The following is a 22,165-nucleotide window of genomic DNA, read 5'->3' as shown; positions in this document are numbered from 1 at the left end:
GATGAATCTCTAACCATGGTTAATTCATAGTTGACACGAATGTCATATGCACCACAAAGACATCAATTTTTTTAATTTTATTTTAAAATTTTACATAATTTATTATGCATACATCAAAAATCAGCTATATTTACATTTTCTTTTTGTGTATAAAAATTCAAATGATAAATTTTTATTTAGATAAAATAATAAAATAATTTATGAAACTAGAAGCCTTAAAATGTGTGTCAAACTCTCTATCATTCAAGGAAAACTAGTTAGAGCACATACAGAGTACTACAAATAAGATATAGACACATATCAGATCACCAAAATATGGCAAACTACCACTATATTTTAATAATGCTAAAAAGAATAATATAGTGTTAATAATCAAATCCGAACCTAACATCAGTGCAAAAAAAAAATCATAATTTAGTACTAATTTATAAATACACAATAAGTTGGGTAGCAAAAAAATCTATTTTTTCTTAAATAAATTTATCAATTCGATATAAATCAATATAAATCGCATGAAAAATAATCGATATACAGTACATGATAGATGATGGTTTCAAAAAATCACACTAACATTGTCGCCTTCAAACATAAGTTTTAGTACGCTCTGTGTTTGTGTAAATTGTAAATTAGGATTTTAACCCTTAATGAGATAGTAAAAGTATTAAAAAAATCCATACCTAATAATTTAATTAATAACTTGATAATATATGTGGCACTCATCTTAATTTTAACTTAACCATGGTTATGAACCAGTGAAATTAGGTTTTTAAAATAAAATTTTTTAAAGTTACTTGCATTATCCGATAACAAATATACTATTATGGTTAAATTGAAAAAAAGACAATAGTTATATAGTTTTTTTGGTAATTAAGTCTTATTAAAACGAGTCATATTCTAATGCGAGTGTGAAACGGGAGTTGGTAAATCGTTGTCGCACAAATTACTTTCTTAAGATGAGCAATCAGCTCTACTTGAGTACTGGGGTGTCGCATGCTATAAACTATGTGTGGTTAGTGGGAGTAGTAGTAATATTTAATTCTGATACCTAAGAGGAAATATTAATGTGTCCATTTAAATGTAGGACAACATTGTTGATATATTAATTATTGTATCTCACCTAATTATCACCTAATTTAATTAGTCAACTGCCGCAAATCCCTAAACATCCAAACTCCGAATGATATTTAATTCTTAGAATCATTAACTATATATTGATCTTCTCCAATTTCAAAGTAGGAGCAAATCAGTAGTGCCATTAAACTATAAGATTGCATGCAATCCGTTTTAACATAACTGCTACTTTTATAATGCTCTTTTTTATCTGTTCTCTTTGCCTTCTACTCAAAACTGCTGGTGCATATGCTTTGGTTCTCTCTTCTAAGCAGTACTCCTTGACAACTTTAGTATAGGCTATCGACAAAAATGAAACATTTGAGGGTAAGAGAGGTCAAAATAACTCTTCATCAAAGCTCTCTAATTTATTTAATTCGAAAAGCCAGCCATTCAGTCCTCTCAAGGGCATGACAGACAGGCCCTTTGATTGCGAGCTGGAGATGCTCTGAAGATGACATGAATCTTTTCACCCAACTTCATTGTCATGTGACATTTTTGCATGATGATTGCTTCTTTATTCGTGGTTATGGAATCTGATTAAAGTAATGATAAAATATGAACTTGTTTGTTCATATTGGTTCATAGTTTATCAATGTATTATGTTTAATAACCCTCCCTGTCTAAATAATTATTTCTGTCAATGTTATATACTTGACATATAATTTTAACTTCAGAACATTGATTTTTCATAAGCATAGCCATCAATCAAATCCAAAAAAATATCTTAGCAATTATATGTATATAGAAGTTCACAAAATTGATACATATGTTACAACAAATGCAGTTTCTGGCATTGCACTTCGCAGATGGAACACTGTTTGAGTGTACTGAGCTTTAAAATTCTTAACAATGTCTACTTGCAGTTGCAGACTCCCCTTCTTTGTATGTGGTAACCATATTTTTCTCTCTGTATAGAAAGTATTAACTATATAGAGAGGATATCAGTAGCCTGGACTCGATATGCTGAAGAGTGAAGCTTTGTTGTAGTACTGAACTTGTGAATATACATGTAGTTAGGTCTTCAGGTGATCTATATAATTAAGAATCTTCCACAAAAATCTTGAGGACAAAATCGCGAAATCTCTTAGCGTATTGTCTAGGATCAACGGCTGAAATTGAAGTGGGATCATACTGCATGGACTTGTATGCATGTTCGAGTTTCTTGGTAATGTCATAGTCTTGAAGTATGTCAATGATGCCAAAAAACATGACAACATCATAGTATTCTCCAGTTGGTTCTCCTACTAGCTGACCCTCAAAATAATCACTCTTTCTTTCAGTCCTCTCCACTCTCGCTGGCATATTCACCCCCAACCTTATACTAGACCACCTGTCATTCTCATTTTGACATACGTTAGCACTTATATATCATGTATTTGTTAAAACAAAGTAACATATGATACGTAGATGGATATAGATGTGTACCCTGCAGGGTCTAAAAGAAGTTTATCCATGTCTGCTCTTGAAAGACGAGGGGCAGATTCTGCGTCTGAATCACCATTAGCTACACAAAAGACATAGCATTGTAATACTCGGCTTAGAAACTAAAATTCAACATTTTAATATTGTAAAAATAAGGACAAGTAGAAACTAGTAGGCGTTCTACCTCCTGCGGGGATGAGATCAGCATCAACGTTAGGTTCTCTGAAGTGAAGACCAACTAGAAGGCTGTAGTCCATTATCCTCTCTTGCTCAAGAAAGTCACAATCCCTATCCACTTGCCTGGTATAACAACATTGAACTTCATTTACAAGCAAAATAAAGATCAAAATGTTACTATTAAGAGGGTCAGTTTGAGAGTATATTATATGCTGAAAAGAGAAGGGAAGTGACATCAAACCTTCTGAATTCTTGAAACCATGTTTTCTGTAGTCGAAACAGAAAATTCAGATCAAGATCTTTGAGAATTGTGTTAGCATCCAACTCTGCCTCAGGCTTATCAGTGCTACGTCCAAGAGATGATCCTTTCAAATCAAATCGTCTATGAATTGTGTATTCTGAACAGAAGAGATTTCCCATGATAATGAAGCGTACCTAAATTATACATAGTTTCAGTTTGTCAAGAGTTGTAAAAAGGCCAAACCAAAATCATACTAGGATACTCCTCTTAATATTACCTTCTTCTGTGCTGATCCATTTAGTCGTACACAATGCAGTCCAAAGTATTTGGTAACCAGAGTATTCTGGTATGCACGTACATGATTATAATATGCCGAGAGCATCCTTATGAGGACCTAAATACAACAAGAAAATTAGACCGCAGAAATTTTTCATCAAAAAGTGATTGCATCAGTTTCATATGCATTATAAGAAGGGCAGCTTACTTTTGCTTCAGCCTTTTTCATTGTTTTGATCATGTATCGATCATCATTAGTCAAGTAAAAAAAGCTTCCACTTTTCCCTGGAGAGGAGAGTTCCCTAAGGGCATCGTTCCCACATATAGATAACATATAATCAGCTGCATCTATCTTGAACAACTTTCTTAAAGTCCTGATGAAGTACACAATATATACAATCAGAGAAAAATATGACAACTGATTACATGCATAAGATCTTGAAAAGAACCATAAACAAACAGTTGAGGATCACCTGAAAACTAATGGACAGTAATCTTTCCATCTAAACTCACAAGATTGGTGTGGTGGGGTGTGTTTTGATCCCTCTGGAGGAAACCTTGTCCAGACTTTCTCCTTTGGATCAAATGCCGAAGGCTTTAAATCTAGCGATGGAGGTGGACCCGGTCTTCCTACAGAATGCCTATGCAGAAAAGATGCAAAAAAGGTTTATAAAAAGAAACAGAATCTTTACAAATAAAACAATGTGCATACATAATCATACCTAATTCCCAACTGTAAATTAAGCATTAACTCATAATTTTTATGGCCTTTAGAGATTGTTTCCCCTTGTTTCTTCACAACTTTTGGTATCCTTATAGGACTACCTCTTGTGCCCAAATCATCAAGAGCCAAAGAAACATCCTCCCTTGACCCCCTGCGACTTCTATCAAAAGGACTCAAATCTTTATTGGCACCAGCCTCGATTCTTCCATCGACCGACATTCTCCTAGGCCTGACATTTGGATCAGCACCTTTAGATGATCTCCAAACAGCCAACTTCTTTTGAGATGGCAAAACTGGAACTTTCTCCCCAGGACAAACCCTACATGCTTTCAATCGAACATTATATACCTCCTGAGGATCCCAATCAAAATTTCCATCAACCAACATCGAGCCACATGGATAATAACTCCCACTTTGATCCTTAGGATCCATACTCCAATTCCCTACATAAAAACTTCCATCACCCCATTTATATGTTCCATTTCCTTTAGGCAAGCCATCTTCCCAATACCCATCATACCTATCCCCATCTCTCCAATGCATTTTCCCTTTTCCACTAAACATTCCATTCTTCCATTGTCCGACATAATAATTCCCATTTTTCCACTTATAAGTCCCCTGCCCATCCTGCATTCCTCTGCACCATTCTCCATCGTAGGAATCTCCATTCGAGTACCCTTTCACGCCATACCCATGCTTCAAGTTCATCACCCAATTGCCCTTATACATGTCTCCATGCGGTCCCGAATAAGTCCCTGCACCATCCATATATCCATTCTTAAATTCACCCTCATAAACAGCCCCTGTAGGCCAGCTGAACAAGCCTCTTCCATTAGTCTTGCCTCTATGCCAGTCACCAACATACATACACCCATCTGTCCACCAATATTTCCCATGTCCATGTGGGAAATTATCGGCCCATTGACCCTTGTAGCAATCACCATTAGACAAAAATCTCTCAGCGTCATAAACTTCTCCAATGCTCTGGTTTTCTATCACATTTTCTTCATGGCGCTCACCTTCGTCGTCACTGGCATGAGGCACATATGCTGTCCCGAAAATATTGTTGGCTCGTTTCTTAGCTGCGGCCTGTGTTTTCCGCACTGTTGCTTCCCACGCCTTCATGACGAAATTACAGTAAAATCAAACTTCATTAAATCTCCATTTTTCGCTTTCATTAAACATGTTCTCCTCCATCCGTTCTGTGTAATGATCAAGAATCGATATGGTGACATGCATATTAACCATATATGCAATGAAATTAAGGATCTAGATCTTTGTTCAATGCGTGTGTTTGGAAATGAAAGGACAGCCAGCTAAACAAGCAAATCAAAAATCTTTTTGCTTCTTTTTGTGTCAAAATTATGGACCATAATTTTTTGTTTGGCTTCTGTGACATGGACTAGTACATATGTAAGTCCTAAAATTAAGGTAAGAACACATATGGAACGGCAGAGTTGGAGTCTGTATGTAATTTGTTTATTGTAGTTATGTAGTACACCCAAAAAAATGTAAGTAAAATGTTATCTTATGTATAAGCTTCCCTCCTGGTCATTTGAAGGTTTAGCAAAATTTATGTTTCATATATTTAAACAACTATTTCATAGTAACAAGAATATGGATCTTATATTTGTTGCTATCACGAAGAAGAAATGATGTTAATTTATTTTTTTCTCAGGTGTCCATACTAAGAGAGTAAGAGGGGAAATCAACCGAGACTTTTTTATCAGGAAGAGAAATCGACTGAAACTCCGTTACCTTAAGGTAAAATAATTTTTAAAAATTGTTTGATTTCATTTTTTGATAAAAAAAATTTAATTAAACTTATAGTGTAGCTGAAAAATGAACGAAACTCAAAATTAATTATTAATACCTTCGAATAATCTTACATAAAAGAATAGTCCAAAGTATATATTTTTTGTTATTAAAAACATCAATTACATTACTAACTAGTTAAAACTAATTTTTACTCAAAAAAAAAAAAAAAAAACTAGTTAAAACTAATAATAAATGGCACACTATTGCGTGAGCTCGTGGATTAACGTAGGGAGTAGCGGTCATGGGTTCCTACGTTAAAAAATAATAATAACAATAATGATAATAATAATATATTATAAATAGTTAGTTTATATTTATAAATTAAAACAAAATTTAGCTACACACTTAACCTCTGATAACATCTAGAGGGGATCTTTTTATATAAAATTGATAAAAATAAAATAAAATAATCATCTAATTAATATCGTAGTTCTTGGTATGTGAAGATGTATTGTTAGGTTTTTCATTTTATTCTTTCACTAAAATTGAATCTATGTCCATACACTAATAAGAATTGCATATATTCTCGAGAAAAGGATTCCCGAATCATCCATATCTCAGTGAATCGAAAGTTAGATTTACATCGTGTATATTGGATCTTACAAAAAAACGTTTCCTTTGAAAATAAGTTTCAGTTCAATTAATATGACTCAATATTTATGATAAAATTATAACAATCTTCACACATAATTAAAATAGACGAGGGATATTAAATCATAATGCATGTACTCAAATATTGAATCCAACATTAAATCCAATTATTTTTTATAATATTCATGTTTCTGCTCATTTGTCTTCTTCCGACCCTCATCACGAAATGATAAAACAATATGTCCATCAACTACGCTTTTCTGCCTCATCTTAGATCCCGATTCACCTGAGATGGACATCGAATTCTAATATTTATTCACACATACTTAGTGTTTAGGATGAAATCAATAATATCAGAAAATAACAAAAAAATATGCTTAAAAATATTTTAACAATTCTAAAAAATTATTAATCTAAAGTATAATAGTCACAATCACGAGCAAGAAATTACCATTAGTTACTAGGCTTTATAAAATTACACCTTAATACATCAGGAACCTGAAATTAAGATTTTGATAATCTATCAAAAATAACTTACATAACGTCACAGTAATAATAAAATACTGTAAGAAATTAGTTATTAAGGATAGAAACGTAAATAAACAGTATTTGTCATGTGACCAATAGCCACCTTCATGATACGCGAGGCACATATATGTAGCGTAGTTGTGTAGGTATTATTACATTACATCGAAGACAGCCTCCCCTAATTTTTCTCACCGCGATTCTCTCCTACAGCCGCAGCTATATCAACTCAAACATGTCGGCGGCGGTCACTGACAACAAAGACCAGGATGTTGAGTTTTTTCTGGACAGTGATGCTGCAGACACGAATGCAGAGACTGATGATTACTCCCTCGATTTTGACGATGTTTCTGTGGGACCCGGCTGTGCCGTTGCTGATGTTGCCGATAACGAACGTGACGTTGGCGAATTCACTTCTTCTCAGTGGCCTCAGAGTTACAAGTATATATCTTCTTTCTCTATTCTATTTCTCATTTATAACTAGTTGTGGTTTTTTATGCTCTCACTTCAAAGTTAAAACCCTTGTTTGTATAATTTATCTGGTTTTGTTTCTCAATGGACAGATAATTAGATGCTTTCTTGTGTGAATCTTGGCATTAAGTGATGGGATTTCAGACTAGTTTTGGTCGAATAGCATTATGAGATTGTGTGATATGTGTATTAGATTGTGGATGTTGCGTCTTGGTGGCTGTGGCTGATACTAAATTTGATTTAGGTTTCCAAACTGTTTTTACTAGAAATGAACTTTCTAGAGAAAAGTATATACTCTCTGATGTAATACGAGATAAATGTAGACCATTTTGATCATTTTTTGGGTAAATATCGTGGTTATCATGAAGACGACTAGTGGTTGACTAGTCTTGGAGAAGGTACTCGACCTGGTGCCGTGATAACTATGATAGTGGTGTAGGTTCTGTCGCCTTATCTAACCAAGGACAACACCTGAGATTTGAGAATGAGATAAACATGAGCATGATATTGAGATGGATGACTTTGCTTGATTTTTTCGTCATCAGTTATATTTTTTAGTTGTTTGGATTTGCTTAATAGATGGTATTAGAATGTTCTTATGTAGTAAAATATCCTCCTTTTGAAACTATTGTTCTGTTATAAGTTTTGAAATTGATGTGTTTCTCTATATTATATATTAGATGTAGTGTGTGTGTACATGTATATGTACTTATACAAGTCGTCGACTTTTTTGCAACTTGTAAGCTAGTCTTCTCGAAGGTTTTCCAGCATCGAGACTAGTTGTGTGCCATGATAATCATGGTAAATGTCGCTAAAATAATTACTAGATAAATACAGGCCTTCTTAGTTTGTGATGTCGTGATGTGTAGTTTCACAAATGCTAATAGCCATTCTATTCCATGAAGCATTGGATAATCGATCATTACTTCCAAGATTACTATTAATCATTTTTTTTCTCATTTTGTTTTCAGGGAATCTATTGATGCTTACACAATCTCTGCAGCACCAGGATTTGGATCCTTTCGAGATGCATTTAATAGCAGTTTTACAGGCGGCGATATGGATAACCAGAGTAATTTTGACTTGGATGAGAGAGCTCCGTTGCTGTCAGATCTAGAAAAGAATAAGGTAGACCAATGCAGGATATTGCAATCGCAAACGTCATGTTTATGCATGACGTCAATGCATAGGAAACATGCTGGAGAACTTCCAATTAGCCAGGGATGTACCTTTCTGCAGACCCTCTTCAATGGTAAGCTTCCAGCAGAATATCTTGAAACAGTTGACTAATCACTGTTGCTAGCTGTATTTTCATTAGTATGCAACACAGAAAATATATGCATGTGAAATGAAAAAACATGCTGCTTAACTGGAATAACAATAATGTTTTACAATCAATTTATTTATTATTATTTTATATCTTTTAGAACTGTTTGACATCTCTTTTAAACTTATGTTGTTATGTCCCAGGTTTAAATGCACTGGCTGGAATTGGCCTTCTTTCAACGCCTTATGCATTGAAAGAAGCTGGCTGGTTTAGCTTGGCCATACTTATTGTCTTGGGAGCTGTATGTTGTTATACAGCATCTCTCATGAGATATTGCTTCGAGAGTAGAGAAGGTATTTATACCTTTCCAGATATGGGAGAAGCTGCATTTGGGAAATATGGGCGTATTATTGTAGCAGTAAGTTTCTTTTTCTACACACTGCAATTATATCATTCTTAATTATATGTAATGTAGCCTAACTAAAAAGATTTGCCTCCTTCCAGTCATATTAATAACGGCTTGCTTTCTGTCATGTCATCCTCAATCAGATAACATTATATTCTAAAATATATTATTAATATTATAGATCACATGTAAAAAGAGAAAATAAAATCTTAAGTTTATGCTCGTGAACCATTAGAACACAGCCGATAAATTTTGCAGTGACACCTTATCCTGTCATTATATATTGATTCACGTAATATTTTGAGATAAAGTTGATTAAGGAGGTATAAGATACTTTATGCTTCTATTTCTACCTTTCTCAAAATCCCCTGAAATAGTTTCAACTGTGTGTTTAGCTTTGCCCTGCTTAATCTTCTGATTAGAGTTATTTGCCTACTCTAATTTGATCATTTTATCTGGTTGCAGATTATTTTGTATGCAGAGCTCTATGTAAGTTATTACTGAATCTGGACTTGCTAAAGTTTGTTTGGATGATTATGAGTATCGAATCTTACTAACCATTTTGCATTATTACAGACATCTACTGTGGAATTCATTATTATGGAAGCAGACAATCTTACCAAGCTATTTCCAGGAACGCACATCGATTGGTCTGGTCTTCAGCTGGACTCTACACATTTCTTTGCAATTCTTGTTGTCCTTGTTATCCTACCAACTGTTTGTATGAAAGATCTTCGGTTGGTATCCTATCTTTCAGGTGATTTTTCGCCCCTATCTACTTCTATCTTTTTTGATATCCCAAGTTATTTGGGAGTCGGAGGACTTCACATGCTTTTATCTAAATGTACATCGTCATTTTGCAGCTGGTGGAGTCATTGCGACTATGACTATAGTCCTTTGTATGCTTCTGCTTGGAACAGTACATAACGTTGGATTTCACTATAGTGGTCCAGTTATGGACTGGGGTGGAGTTCCTTTTGCACTTGGTGTATATGGGTTTTGCTATTCAGGACATTCGGTATTCCCAAATATCTATCACTCAATGGCTGATAAAACCAAGTTTACGAAGGCACTAATGATATGGTACAGAAAGTTCTCTTCCGTGTGACATACTTATTTTTGTTAACGTTTCTCTAAAGAATTGTATATACATTGCTTTAATGTATCTGTGTCGATAAATCTAATTATTTTGTTGTCTTGCAGTTTTATGTTGTGCATATTGATGTATGGAGGAGCTGCTGTAATGGGGTTTCTCATGTTTGGTGAAGGAACATTGTCCCAGATAACTTTAAACATGCCATCAAATTATGCTGCTTCGAAAGTTGCATTGTGGACAATAGTGAGTATAAGACTATTAATTAGCCGTCATACTCACTTTGTAATTTACTAATATGACCACCTATGTTTTATGTCTTCATGCTTAGTATTACAAGTACCTTTTTTATTTAAAAGGAATTATATGCATTTTCTATCTAGCAAAAAAAAAAATCATCTGCATTTTCTGTAAAATTCTGTATTGCCTTCAAACCAATATCTTGCTAAAAATTGTTGGTTTTTGCTAAAAGGCGTGTATTGTTTTTAACATCACTTAAATTTTGTATAAATTTGTATTTGAGCTAGGTAATCATACCACTCACCAAATTCGCTCTGTTTATAAACCCCTTGGCGCTAAGTATAGAAGAACTGCTACCTCCCGCATTGTGTGAAAGTTTATGGTGCTTCATTCTTCTGCGAACAACTATTGTCGTATCAGCACTTGCCGTTGCTTTTGTTCTTCCTTTTTTCGGTAAATTCTGTGATATTTCATTTTATTCCCTTTCTGTTTTACTGTAGTTTCTACTTCTACTCCTTCGTGAGCTGCATGTAGGAGTTAATTATTTTGGTAACTGTAAATGTTGTTCCGCCTCGAAGCTTATATAATATAAAAACTGACAGAAATATCTCATTGTTTCGCATTTGCAGGGATTGTAATGGCATTAATAGGCTCATTGATGAGCGTACTTATGGTATCTTCTATATCTGAATTTAAGTTTGTATTCTTTTAACTGTAAATAGATAAAAATTTCTGTAACAATCTGCTGAGATATATTCTTGTTAATTTATCCTCTAGACTAAGAAAACTCGTATTTAACTTGTTATATGGGTTCTGTTATAACTGTGTGAATGATATTATTTTTACTTGTGTAGAGAGTAAAATTATACGGGGAATGGCTCTTTAGCCTTTAAATTAGTGCCTGAATTACATAAAACTAATAATATGAATTAAGCATCCATATACTATATCTGCTTTTTATTAACTGAAAATATCTTAATTACTGATATCCTGTCATCCTTTTACCGACAGTCTGAATCTTCGATATTAATTGCAATGATGTTGCTTTCTGGAATGTGGAGGACTGTATGTGTTAGAGTAACATTCTAGCTTGTCTTCACACCAACTTTCATTAAATAGAAATTGTAGTTTTTGCTCACTATGTTATGAAACATCATATAATTTTTTATAATTTTTTTCTAATTTGCATTGTAGGATGCTTGGCGTAGCCTAGCAGATACACTCTTTTAGTAAAACTTTTAACAGAGTACCCTTAGCCTAATATTATTTATAGCTTCAGTAATGGCAATTACAGATTTTCCAGTTATCAATGTATTTTATTTTGTAGTAGACAATTCTACAATGGAACCTGTTTGCATAATTCTGAGAGGAGAAGGGGGTTATGCACACTATTTTGGTGCACCATTGGAATGTCTCTCCCAATTTTTAAAAACATATAGGAGGCAGAACTTAAAAGGATGCAATCATTTAGTGATGCTTTTGGCCGTCATAATGCAACCATAAATGTGGTGTGATATTAAACATTTCCCATCAGACCCTTTAAGAAAGAAAGAACAGAATTGTTCTCTCTAATCGTAAAATATGATTATTTCAAATGACAAGAGAATAAAAGAGAAAAACAACAATCATATAATACCTCAATAGTTTCATCCAATCTGGTTTTCTGATATATGGGATCCACGTTCTTGAATTAATTGAAAAAATTTATCACAATTCTATCAACATTCAACATTGATGCTTTAGTGCTTTACTTAACATAGAGCATCCTTCTGCCGTAATTTTCTTAGTCATCTAGGTTCCATGATTATTGTCTCTATCCCCGATTTATTTACTGCAAACATATTAAATGTAGAGTTCCTTTCTGATTAGCATCCTGACTCAGTATCATGAAAATTGTGGAAAAAATTTAGTGAGTTTACACTGGAAGATTAGATTGCCCTTAATTAAGAATAAACAAAAAAACAGAAGCCTAGTCTCATTTACTGTACTTTCTCAGCTTCCTCCTCTCTTTTCTATAACCGGCAATAAACTAGTTTCAGTAAGTAAACTAAAACTACACTAAAATTCTATTTGAAGTTTTATTTTTTGCAAAAAAGAAAAAACTCGCTTTCTATTGAGAATTCGAAGTGCGCTTTACCATCGACTCTTGCACTTCTTCTTGAGTTATGATCTTCACAGGACTGCACAGAGCTCCTTCCTCGAATTCTTCCTTTTACTTTGATGAATATTTTTTTTATTTATTCAGCAAACTTCTTGTGAATTTTGAGGCTTATATATATCGACATAGTCAATTGTGTTTAATGCATTGATGCAGGCTGTGATACTGCCTTCTGCGTGTTTCCTAAAGATTATAGGGAAGAAGGCCACAACAGCACAGGTAACCATAGCTTCATTTTGCTCTACATCTCATTCTATGAGGATGATACATATTGTGCTTTTTAAGGATTTGGTGAAACAGCGAACCTACTGATAGTTAACTTCAGTGTAAAAAGGGTTTAATATTTTTATCATGCATAATCAACCAACAGCTTTACACTTGTATGGGCAACTAACTATGTAAACCTTTTAGAATAGTGGCCATCTCTGGTCGTGTTTAACCCTACCAATCTATGTTTATGGTACTTTAAAATGTAAGATGTAGTAATTTAATGATGCTAGTGCCCCTTTTTATATTTGAATTCTTAAAAACATGTTTTTAAGTACACATAAATATATATGATATTTCATTCTATTAGTACTGATTTGAGTGGAACTAATATATGCAAGTACAATATGTGTGTATACAACTATAACCATTAGGTAGAACATCCAGGCTTCAAACTCAGAGACTCCAATTTCACGGCTAAATATATATTTGTTAATCTTGCTATATCACTTGCATAACAAGCAATTTAGTGCAGTGTTCCAACACTGCACATCAGGCAATTCACTGCCAGAGAGTGACATTATATTAATCCTCATGAGGACTATATTAGAAATTTAGTATTATGAGAAATTTTTCTGATCCAATAATCTTAAGAGATGTATAAAAAGTGGAATATTTAACATATTTCATCCTCGTTGAGGTTCTCGAGACTCCAATATCATAGCTGACCCTGTTCCTTGCCATTAATCTTTCTTGAGAACAGCTTTGGTAGGCTTTTTATCGAATGACTTGAAGTCAGAAGCTATGAAGGAGATCCTTTTTTTTTTTGTGAGTGGTTCTGCTGCAATTTCCTTCAAGCTTCTTGCTTGTGTGCATGATAAAGAAAAATCCAGAGAGTGTTTTCAGTTAGTTTTAATAACAATGATATATTAATTCATTAGTCAATATGAGTAGAATATGATTTCTACTTGAGCAGTCGTCAATATATGTAACACTTGTTCTTTCTGGTGACATGTTATTTTCACTTTTTGAATGGTTGTTGCACATGCTAAGAAAGATGATGCCCGCTTGTGTTTGTCATCTGTTCTCTACAACTAATTCTTGCAAAGTGTTTATTGTCTTTAATATATTATTTTCAGAGATATATCTATTAACTGTTTTATCGATTGGCTAAAACTGTTTTGTTTCAGATTGTTCTCAGTATTGTAATAATTGGATTGGGGGTCGTATGTGCCGCCTCGGGAACATATTCTTCAGTGTCAAATCTTCTACATGAGTTCTGATATTCAGTTGAGGCATGCATTGGCACTATAGTAGTGGTTCTCTGGGGACTCTTCAAGATATTGCATTTTCAGTTATCAAATTATTCTCACTACTGATGACCCTTTTTTTATTAGAACTGCACATCAGGGTTAAGTTTTGGTGGATCTGACCTACTAATCACACCATTAATCAGTGATGTAGGTAACTGCATTGTATCCAATTTTGCTTTAAAAGTTTTATGTTTCCGTAATACTTACTTGATTGTTTTAGGAAAATAGAAGTAAAAGTAGCTCTCAGTCATGCAACTTGGGTAAATTTTTACTGTGTCTTTTACTAGGTTTTTGTATGAACATAATTATCTTTATTCCTTGATTAATGCGAATTTACTGCTTAATGATTTAGCTAAAATTGAAATCGAAGTTGAATGAATTCAGTCTTCAATTCCACTTGTCACATAGAGTTGAGAGTTTTAATTCTCCTCAATATCTCAATCTCCAGTACTCGGTCTCCCCTTTGCCCCCATTAAACAACAAATCCAAAATTAGTGCATGTAGCTAGTATATATTAACACTATTCGTCACTCTCCCTGAAAGAATTGAAAGATGCATTCACAAAACTAAACCCTTCTCAAGAATATCTATAACCTCAGACAGCAAACTCGTGTTGGCCTAAATTGTAAATCCTTCCATCGTGTTAATCCTTAGTTATATAAAATATCCATGTTGAAAATTTTTCAAAAAAAACATCACAATTTTTAAAAATAACGCATAAATAAATCGTGCATTCAACACATTTATAACCGGGATTCAACATCGAGTGTAGAACACTAATTATCATTGTGGCTTAAACTATACCTCTGAGATTTGAGTAGGGTCTAAAAACATAAATATTAGTTATATAATACGTTTAACTTAGTTCTTACATTAAAAAATTAGTTTATGTATTTCTCCAACACAATTTTAATCGATGTTCAACAAAATATGTTAAAAAAAATGTTGAACTCAAATTATATTTGTGTTGAACGTACAAAATTTATAGATTTGCAAGTTTGTACCAGAATTCACCCCTATATATACAACAAAAAATTTAAATTAAATCTTCGTGAAATATAAAAAAAATAGAGACGACGTTCTGCACCAAAATATAACAAACTTAGCAAAAATTACTCCGAATTTTCAGAAAACAAAAAACTAAATTGAAGGGATTTTCAATATTTCCGCGTATTCTTTCCATGCCTAATTCCGGATTTGTAAGCTTGGTTCTTATGAAACGTAAAGTCATATTTTCTGAAAGGAAACCGATGTTCCTTAAACTTGGTCCTCCCACTTGTGGCACAAAGTTGACAGTTTTACCCGCAATGACTCGATCTCCGTTACCTGCAGAGGCCTTTGCACCTATATATAGAAATTCGAAAGTGCAATTAGTATACTAATTGCGATGAATTAATTGATAGCTTTTACTTAAAGAAGATATGTTACTAAAACTTGTACACTTAACAGATTCGTATAAAAAGTACTGCAAGAAAATACCTGAAGATGCAAGTTATAGAAAGCTCTCTCCCCGAAAGAGCTGAAAGATGCATTTACCAATTCAAACCCATCCTTCTCCACAAACTCTAAAGCCTCGGATTGTAGTCTCATATCCGCATTCAACGTTGATATCTGAATTGTTACTTGTTTATCTCCTATCAAACTTGCGGAAACAGTGGATAAGCTACCTCGAATGCTTTTGTTTCTCTGATTTTCATATTGAAATAGCTCCCCTTGTTTCAAGATCTTTGCTGATAAAGCCTCTTTTTTCCGAGCCAGTCTCTCTATTTCATTCTGCAGCTCAGGGATGTATTTCAGCACCCGCGATACTGTGTTCGGAATGCTTAGCTTTTTCTGTCGTAATATCAAAAAACCTGCTTCAGTACTTGTACTATTTGAAAAATGCCGCAAGTGTAATATAAGCAATTTAAATTAATAGTTCATACCGCTTGATGAGAAGCTGGGAGTAGTGAACGAAGAGAAGAATACAAGCTGTTCATTTTCTTTCGACGATCACGTTCGTTTGCATTATGATTAATCTTCTTCACTACTGCAGTCGGCTCAAAAGCCGAAGAATCTCCGTTCGCAACTTGTGGCTGTGCATCAAGTGTAGAGGGGAAGTGAAGAATTGAGTTTTGGATTTCTGCGTCTGCATAGAAATTGTTGTAGTCATGGTTGATCACCGGGTCCTCGATCGGCCATCCAAAGGTCTGAAATAAAGATGGAGAAAGAGATAACATTTTGGCAGGCTTTGTTTCTATAACTTGCAGGAAAGAACAGTACTATGTATACTAATTAAGTTCTACTAATTAAGTTCAACTGATAGGGCTGAGAGCTGATCATAACTTAAATGTGTGTTAGGACTCTTTATAGTGAGTGCTGCTGCTATTAACATCAACATGTTGACGCTTAAGTAAATATTAAACTAGTTTGTCTAAGATGAGAAGAAAATGACAACGCTAGACGCTAGTAGCACTCAGCTTACGAAATCGAAGATTCAGATGGCCCTCCGAGGATTTGCATATTTAGATGAAGTTTATCTATAGACGTTGAAATTAGCATATGCTTTCTGCCTGTAATTTATTCTAATTTGGATGTAGTGTATAAAATTAGCATAAGAATGTTCAGGTTTTTGAATACATGCTGGTATATATATTTTGAAGATTAATTATTGCATATTAATCGTAACAATTTAATCTCCACCGATTTTTATTATAATAGTCTAATTTCCACCGATTCAGATCACCCACCGGCAATCATTTTATGTAGTCTAAGATGTGCATCACTTTGTTTTATTTTTTATTCCAGTTTTATTTCTCTCTTATTGGTAATGACTTTTCCCTTAAATTTAAAATTGCTGTCGGAGAATAATAATACAGATAATAAGCTGCAAAAAGTTGATTAACAATGCAAGACATGCAACATATAATTGTCTCCGAAGATTCTACAATCCAATAAAGTAGAGCAGAAGATCATGATACGAACCTAGCTAATTTAAAGAAATCTAACGAAATATGCGAAATATGAAGTAAATCACAGATTGATACCTTTTACATTTTAATTTAATTATCTATATCAATTAGTACGCTCTTATTGGAAGTAGGATATATAGGTACAAGTAGTCTTGAGGATTGAAGGCACACGCTGAACACAATTATGTTACCTTAAATCACACATTAATGTAGAAAGGCACGTGCTGAGTTCATGCTTTCAAAGGACCCCAAAGGACTTGGCACATAGATCCACACTTTCGCTTGTGCTTTAGGTGCCCTTAAACCTAATTAGGATACACTATTAAAGTATAATGAATACTGTTGATCTGATTTGCAGTATCCTCTTCTCGCATTGTCTAATTATTTTCTAATCCTGTTAACCACTAGCATTACTACTAATCAGTAACGTGATATGAATCGAGCCTGTTGAATTATTCATGATCCGATCCGATGCGTGAAAAATTAATTTATAATTTTTGATAACATCAAATTGCATAAACTATACTCCCTCCGTCCCACTGATTTCTATACACTTTCTTTTTTTATGTCCCACTTAATTCTATACATTTCAAAACTTTCCCAAAATAGTATACATTTATGATATAAAAATCCCACTCACCAACTACTTTCATCTACTTTTTCAAATCTCTCTCTTAAATATTGATGGGTCCCACCATTTTAACCACTTTCTCTTCTCTTTCATATTACTTTATACTACTTTATACATTTTTCTTAATCTCCGTGTCCATTCCATATGTATATTATTCCGAGGGACGGAGGGAGTAATAAACTATGTTGTGCACAATTTATATATTTAAAAAATATATATTTTTTATTGAAAGTATGAATAAAATTTGAGATATATGATGACGAAAATATTGTTTTACAAAAAATTATATGATATTAATAACTTAAGAGTTACAAAAATACTAAAAAATAAAAATTAAAATATAAGTATAATAATAACAAATATTAAGAGACATCTATTATTAATAATATATTCATTTACGAAAATTTGGTATAACAATAATATAGGATTTATATATTAAACTAACTTTAACTTAATATAAAATTATTAACTATTTCTTTGAAAAGTTGAAAAACTATATACATAATATGATTATAAATAACATATATAATTTTATTTTATTTAAATATTATTAATATAGGCAGTACTGTTTCACGTAACAACGATTTGTTTGTAAAAATTATGAGAATAATTAGTACTTTTCAAAAAGTACAAAAAAGTTTATTTTATAATTATTCTTTTCTAATATTGTACGATTCTGTAACATCGAACGTTAGTTTTCTCGTTATTTTCATGTTAAAACAATAAAACGTGTTGTCAAAGGCGTACACAACACCAGAAGTTTGTAAAAAAAATTAACCTACAACATAACGAGATAAAACCCATGTTTTCTGACAATACCGATTTAATATAATTTATGAGTTTACTCATATTTGTATATGCATAAAAAAAAAACTCATATTTGTCTAATTTTTTATCCCTTCTATATATTTTGCACTGTTACCTGCTTCACATGTTTTAACTGGTACCCTTATTGAACTAAGAACCAAAGAACTAATTATTTTACAATTTTTTGAAAGACAGTCTTATTTAAATAGATCACGATTCCAAAGAAGAACCTACAATTTGATATAACTTTATATGTGACACAAATCGAATATTGTAAAGTTCAGTTTTTACGTTTAGTTCGAATAACCTCTATCTAATGAAGATCATGTGTAGCACACTACTTGGAAGAAAATTGAGAATTTTGATTGATGTTAAAAATTCATATTGCTCCTTACTTGATTACTGCAACTTTTTACCGCGGTGTCGTTCAACTTCATTATCAGTTCATAAAAAAAATAATAAAAAATAGCTTATATATATACACAAACGTACAAATTGGCTTACATGATCATTAAAATTACAAAGTTTACATAGTACAAAATGTTAGTCTATATATTTTTTTCTTCCCGTCCATCTTTTTAACTGTATTGGAAGCATGTCAACCGACGGAACTCGTTCCTGATTAAGGTAAGCTTGTTCTTAAGATCTTGTTTTTATACGTTTCGAAAGGAAATAGAAGTCGACTCGACCTAATCCTCCGTCGTCTTCTCGCACAAAGTTGTGAGTGTCCTCCTCAATGACTCCATCTCCGTTACTTGCAGAGGCCTTTGCACCTATATACAGAAATTCGAAAGTGCAATTAGTATATACTATCTGTAATGAAATCTGTCGCGATTTTGTTGCAGTGGCAGTTATAAACAGACCCGACACAAATTAAAGTATTGCGAAAAGTTACCTGAAGATGCAAGTTATAGAAAGCTCTCTCCCCGAAAGAGTTGAAAGATGCATTTACCAATTCAAACCCATCCTTCTCCACAACCTCTAAAGCCTCCGATTGTAGTCTCATGTTGGCCTTGAACGTTGATAGCTGAATTGTTACTTGTTTATCTCCTATCAAGCTTGCGGAAACAGTAGCTAAGCTGCCTCGAATGCTGTTGTTTCTCTGATTTTCATATTGAAATAGCTCCCCTTGTTTCGAGATCTTTACTGATAAAGCCTCTTTTTTCCGGACCAGTCTCTCTATTTCATTTTGCAGCTCAGGGATGTATTTCAGCACCCGCGATACTGTGTTCGGAATGCTCAACTTTTTCTGTAGTAATATCAAAAAACCTGTTTCAGAACTTGTACTATTTGAAAAGTGCCGTAAGTACTGTAATATAAGCAATTTTAATTAATAGTGCATACCGTTTGATGAAAAGCTGGGAGTAGTGAACGAAGAGAAGAATACAAGCTGTTCATTTTCTTTCGACGATCACGTTCGTTTGCATTATGATTAATCTTCTTCACTACTGCAGTCGGTTCGAAAGCAGAAGAATCTCCGAGGCCAACTTGTGGTTGTGCATCAAGTGTAGAAGGCAAGTGAAGAATTGAGTTTGGAATGTTGTCTGTGTGTGCATAAAAATTGTACTCTTGGTTCATCATGGGATCCTCAATGGGCCATGCAAATGTCTGGAATAAAGGTGGAGAAAGAGATAACATTTTGGTGTATAATTTGCAGGAAAATCAGAAGAAAGTACTGTATATTACTGAAATAAATTGATAAGGCTGAGAGCTAATTAGAATTAAGATGGCTCTGTTGACTCTTTATACGTACTCAGTGCTGCTGCTATAAGCCTATTACAACATCAACATGTTGACGCTCAACAAATTATTAAATTAGGTTTTCTAAAATAAGAATGACAGTGACGTTAGTGGGCCAGTGGCACTCAGCTTACGATTGGGGAGATTAGGGGGCCTTTAAAGATTAGCATAATTACAAAAACTAACTCATGAGCGTTGAAATGTATATTCTTTGTACATGAAGTTTAACCTAACTTTCAGAGATGGTATCAGATTTTATGTTATGTTATGATTAATATATCATTATATTGTGACAAAGAAAGTTAGCCCTAACATTTGTGAAACCGATCGTTTCTCCCATGTTTGATTACTCCAGCCAATAATTATAATTTACTCAGAGAAAACGACCCATCAAGCTTTTTTTATCTATCCAACAAAGAAATGGAGGAAAGGCATAGGCTTTTGATGTGTCTCATCAACAAGATAGATTAACATATCATCATTTTTTTATCTATCCAACCAAGTGATGGAAGGACATAAGCTTTGGTGTGTTTCAACAAGATAGACAACTTTTTCATAATTTTTTTATCCCAAATTATGAGATAGTTGATTTTAGACATGTTATTTTAAATATATTGAAGGCTATTATTTATAATATTTAATTTTATTTTTGTTATGTATATATATATATATATTATGATTGAATAATTATATAATTAATATTACAATTAAAAAAAATAAAAATAAAAATTTTAATTATGTAACTAAAATATTTTAAAATATGTGTCAAAATGTCAAGTAAATTTTATTTGAAATGGAATGAGTAAACGAACACTTAGGACCTAATAAATATAAATAGAAAGAGTGCAAATTAGGAAGTGAAGAAAATAGCGTGATTCCTTCTACATGTAGAATTTTAAAAATTTTAAGATTGAAGGCACACGCTGAACACAATTATGGTCCCTGAAATCACACGTTAATACAGAAAGATACGTGTTGAGTACATGCCTTCAAAGGACTTGTCACATAGATCCACACTTTAGCTTGTGCTTAATTAGGTGCCGCGTAAACCTAATTAGGATCATTCATAATACTATTCTAATGTACATTACTCTGTTTAGGATTTGCAGTATCGTCTTCTGACCTTGTATACTTATTTTCTAATCGTGTCAACCACTTGCATTACTTAGAATACAATAATAAAATAAATTTAGTTGGAGTTTTTAGATATGATCGACTTTGAAAAAAAGGTTAGCTTAGATTTGAGATCTGAATAAAAGGTCTGAGATTAGATCAAATCATATTGATCCATTCAGAGTGAAGAATTATTTATTCGTGAACCAGGCCCAACCCATCAGCCACTATAAATTTAAGAAATTGATTTTTGAGTTCTCCATAATATTTATAATTAAGTTCCACTCGTCAAGCAGTCACATCCTACAAGATGATTTTCCTAATATTCGCGCTTGCAAATAGCAAAATTCTCAGAAGAATTAATTATTAGTTAAATCATTTTGTTTTTTTTAATGTATCGAGTGGATCACTAATAAATATATTACACGAATTTGTTTTTGAGTTTTGATATGAAACTTTGCACAGTGTAATGTGATGACCAATGATAAAAAAACAAAAAATAGATAGAGAAATTCACAAGTAGAGGTTAAATTAATTAAAAAGGGAGAATATATATTTGATTAGAAAAAACAAATTAGTGAAAAAATGAGATATATATACTTATTCAGGAAAATTTCACTAGTCAAGTTTTTATATTTCTAAATTTTTTAAAATTAATAAAATATAGTTTGATTTATGACAATGAAATTTAAATCTCATTCTCAAATCCTTATTTTGAGCATCTCTAATCAATATATAGTCGGCTTTCTTAAAAATCACTGTTATTTTTTATAAAATCTGTGCATTCATTTTTTTAATTAATATGATTTGGATCATTAAAAAATTAATGAAGTTTGATTTTAAACGTGCAATATTGAATTTTAGAACCTCCCAAGTCCCGT

General features: G+C 32.9%; 4 protein-coding genes across 5 annotated transcripts; 1 reads left to right on the top strand and 3 right to left on the bottom strand.

The window, feature by feature from the left end:
• Window positions 1-1,816: 1,816 nt before the first annotated feature.
• Window positions 1,817-5,151, bottom strand: LOC108226821 (phosphatidylinositol 4-phosphate 5-kinase 4). Its single transcript, XM_064079104.1, has 8 exons — window positions 3,952-5,151; window positions 3,703-3,870; window positions 3,438-3,603; window positions 3,231-3,347; window positions 2,954-3,147; window positions 2,720-2,835; window positions 2,539-2,617; window positions 1,817-2,443 (listed from the first exon to the last, which is right to left on the bottom strand). Exons 1-8 carry the CDS (start codon window positions 5,076-5,078, stop codon window positions 2,152-2,154), a joined length of 2,259 nt encoding a protein of 752 aa, XP_063935174.1. The 5' UTR covers window positions 5,079-5,151; the 3' UTR covers window positions 1,817-2,151.
• A 1,896-nt stretch (window positions 5,152-7,047) lies between these two features.
• LOC108226655 (amino acid transporter AVT1A) lies at window positions 7,048-14,391 on the top strand. Of its 2 annotated transcripts, none has more exons than XR_010284180.1 (11): window positions 7,048-7,328; window positions 8,330-8,610; window positions 8,829-9,043; window positions 9,497-9,520; window positions 9,608-9,788; window positions 9,895-10,114; window positions 10,235-10,370; window positions 10,710-10,817; window positions 10,994-11,037; window positions 12,679-12,741; window positions 13,920-13,952. XR_010284180.1 is itself a non-coding variant. In XM_017401647.2 (11 exons), the coding sequence occupies exons 1-11, from the start codon at window positions 7,123-7,125 to the stop codon at window positions 14,010-14,012; spliced, it is 1,629 nt and encodes a 542-aa protein (XP_017257136.1). In that variant the 5' UTR covers window positions 7,048-7,122; the 3' UTR covers window positions 14,013-14,391. The 2 variants fall into 2 exon arrangements, 1 of the variants encoding a protein (XP_017257136.1); XM_017401647.2 differs by having other exon boundaries at window positions 10,652-10,817; window positions 13,920-14,391.
• A 653-nt stretch (window positions 14,392-15,044) lies between these two features.
• LOC108226997 (transcription factor ORG2) lies at window positions 15,045-16,641 on the bottom strand. The gene is made up of 3 exons (XM_017401992.2): window positions 15,968-16,641; window positions 15,522-15,875; window positions 15,045-15,386 (listed from the first exon to the last, which is right to left on the bottom strand). Exons 1-3 carry the CDS (start codon window positions 16,259-16,261, stop codon window positions 15,300-15,302), a joined length of 735 nt encoding a protein of 244 aa, XP_017257481.1. The 5' UTR covers window positions 16,262-16,641; the 3' UTR covers window positions 15,045-15,299.
• A 2,235-nt stretch (window positions 16,642-18,876) lies between these two features.
• LOC108227009 (transcription factor ORG2) lies at window positions 18,877-20,216 on the bottom strand. The gene is made up of 3 exons (XM_017402001.2): window positions 19,776-20,216; window positions 19,327-19,680; window positions 18,877-19,204 (listed from the first exon to the last, which is right to left on the bottom strand). Exons 1-3 carry the CDS (start codon window positions 20,067-20,069, stop codon window positions 19,121-19,123), a joined length of 732 nt encoding a protein of 243 aa, XP_017257490.1. The 5' UTR covers window positions 20,070-20,216; the 3' UTR covers window positions 18,877-19,120.
• Window positions 20,217-22,165: the final 1,949 nt, after the last annotated feature.

This window comes from Daucus carota, chromosome 6 (assembly GCF_001625215.2).
Source record: "Daucus carota subsp. sativus chromosome 6, DH1 v3.0, whole genome shotgun sequence".
Taxonomy (NCBI): domain Eukaryota; kingdom Viridiplantae; phylum Streptophyta; class Magnoliopsida; order Apiales; family Apiaceae; genus Daucus; species Daucus carota.
Note: the sequence above shows the minus strand (reverse complement) of the source record. Positions and strands in the feature narration are given on the sequence as shown.

Excerpts from the sequence above, each read along its gene's own strand:
- LOC108226821 (XM_064079104.1), bottom strand. The coding sequence starts at position 5,078 with ATGAAGGCGTGGGAAGCAACAGTGCGGAAAACACAGGCCGCAGCTAAG. Across the intron at positions 3,871-3,951 it reads AATTTACAGTTGGGAATTAG|GCATTCTGTAGGAAGACCGG; the intron begins GTATGATTATGT and ends TTTTCTGCATAG. Across the intron at positions 3,148-3,230 it reads ATGGATCAGCACAGAAGAAG|GTACGCTTCATTATCATGGG; the intron begins GTAATATTAAGA and ends TGTATAATTTAG.
- LOC108226655 (XM_017401647.2), top strand. The coding sequence starts at position 7,123 with ATGTCGGCGGCGGTCACTGACAACAAAGACCAGGATGTTGAGTTTTTT. Across the intron at positions 8,611-8,828 it reads TCTGCAGACCCTCTTCAATG|GTTTAAATGCACTGGCTGGA; the intron begins GTAAGCTTCCAG and ends GTTATGTCCCAG. Across the intron at positions 9,789-9,894 it reads GTTGGTATCCTATCTTTCAG|CTGGTGGAGTCATTGCGACT; the intron begins GTGATTTTTCGC and ends GTCATTTTGCAG.
- LOC108226997 (XM_017401992.2), bottom strand. The coding sequence starts at position 16,261 with ATGTTATCTCTTTCTCCATCTTTATTTCAGACCTTTGGATGGCCGATC. Across the intron at positions 15,876-15,967 it reads TCCCAGCTTCTCATCAAGCG|AAAAAGCTAAGCATTCCGAA; the intron begins GTATGAACTATT and ends ATATTACGACAG. Across the intron at positions 15,387-15,521 it reads TCTATAACTTGCATCTTCAG|GTGCAAAGGCCTCTGCAGGT; the intron begins GTATTTTCTTGC and ends TTCTATATATAG.
- LOC108227009 (XM_017402001.2), bottom strand. The coding sequence starts at position 20,069 with ATGTTATCTCTTTCTCCACCTTTATTCCAGACATTTGCATGGCCCATT. Across the intron at positions 19,681-19,775 it reads TCCCAGCTTTTCATCAAACG|AAAAAGTTGAGCATTCCGAA; the intron begins GTATGCACTATT and ends ATATTACTACAG. Across the intron at positions 19,205-19,326 it reads TCTATAACTTGCATCTTCAG|GTGCAAAGGCCTCTGCAAGT; the intron begins GTAACTTTTCGC and ends TTCTGTATATAG.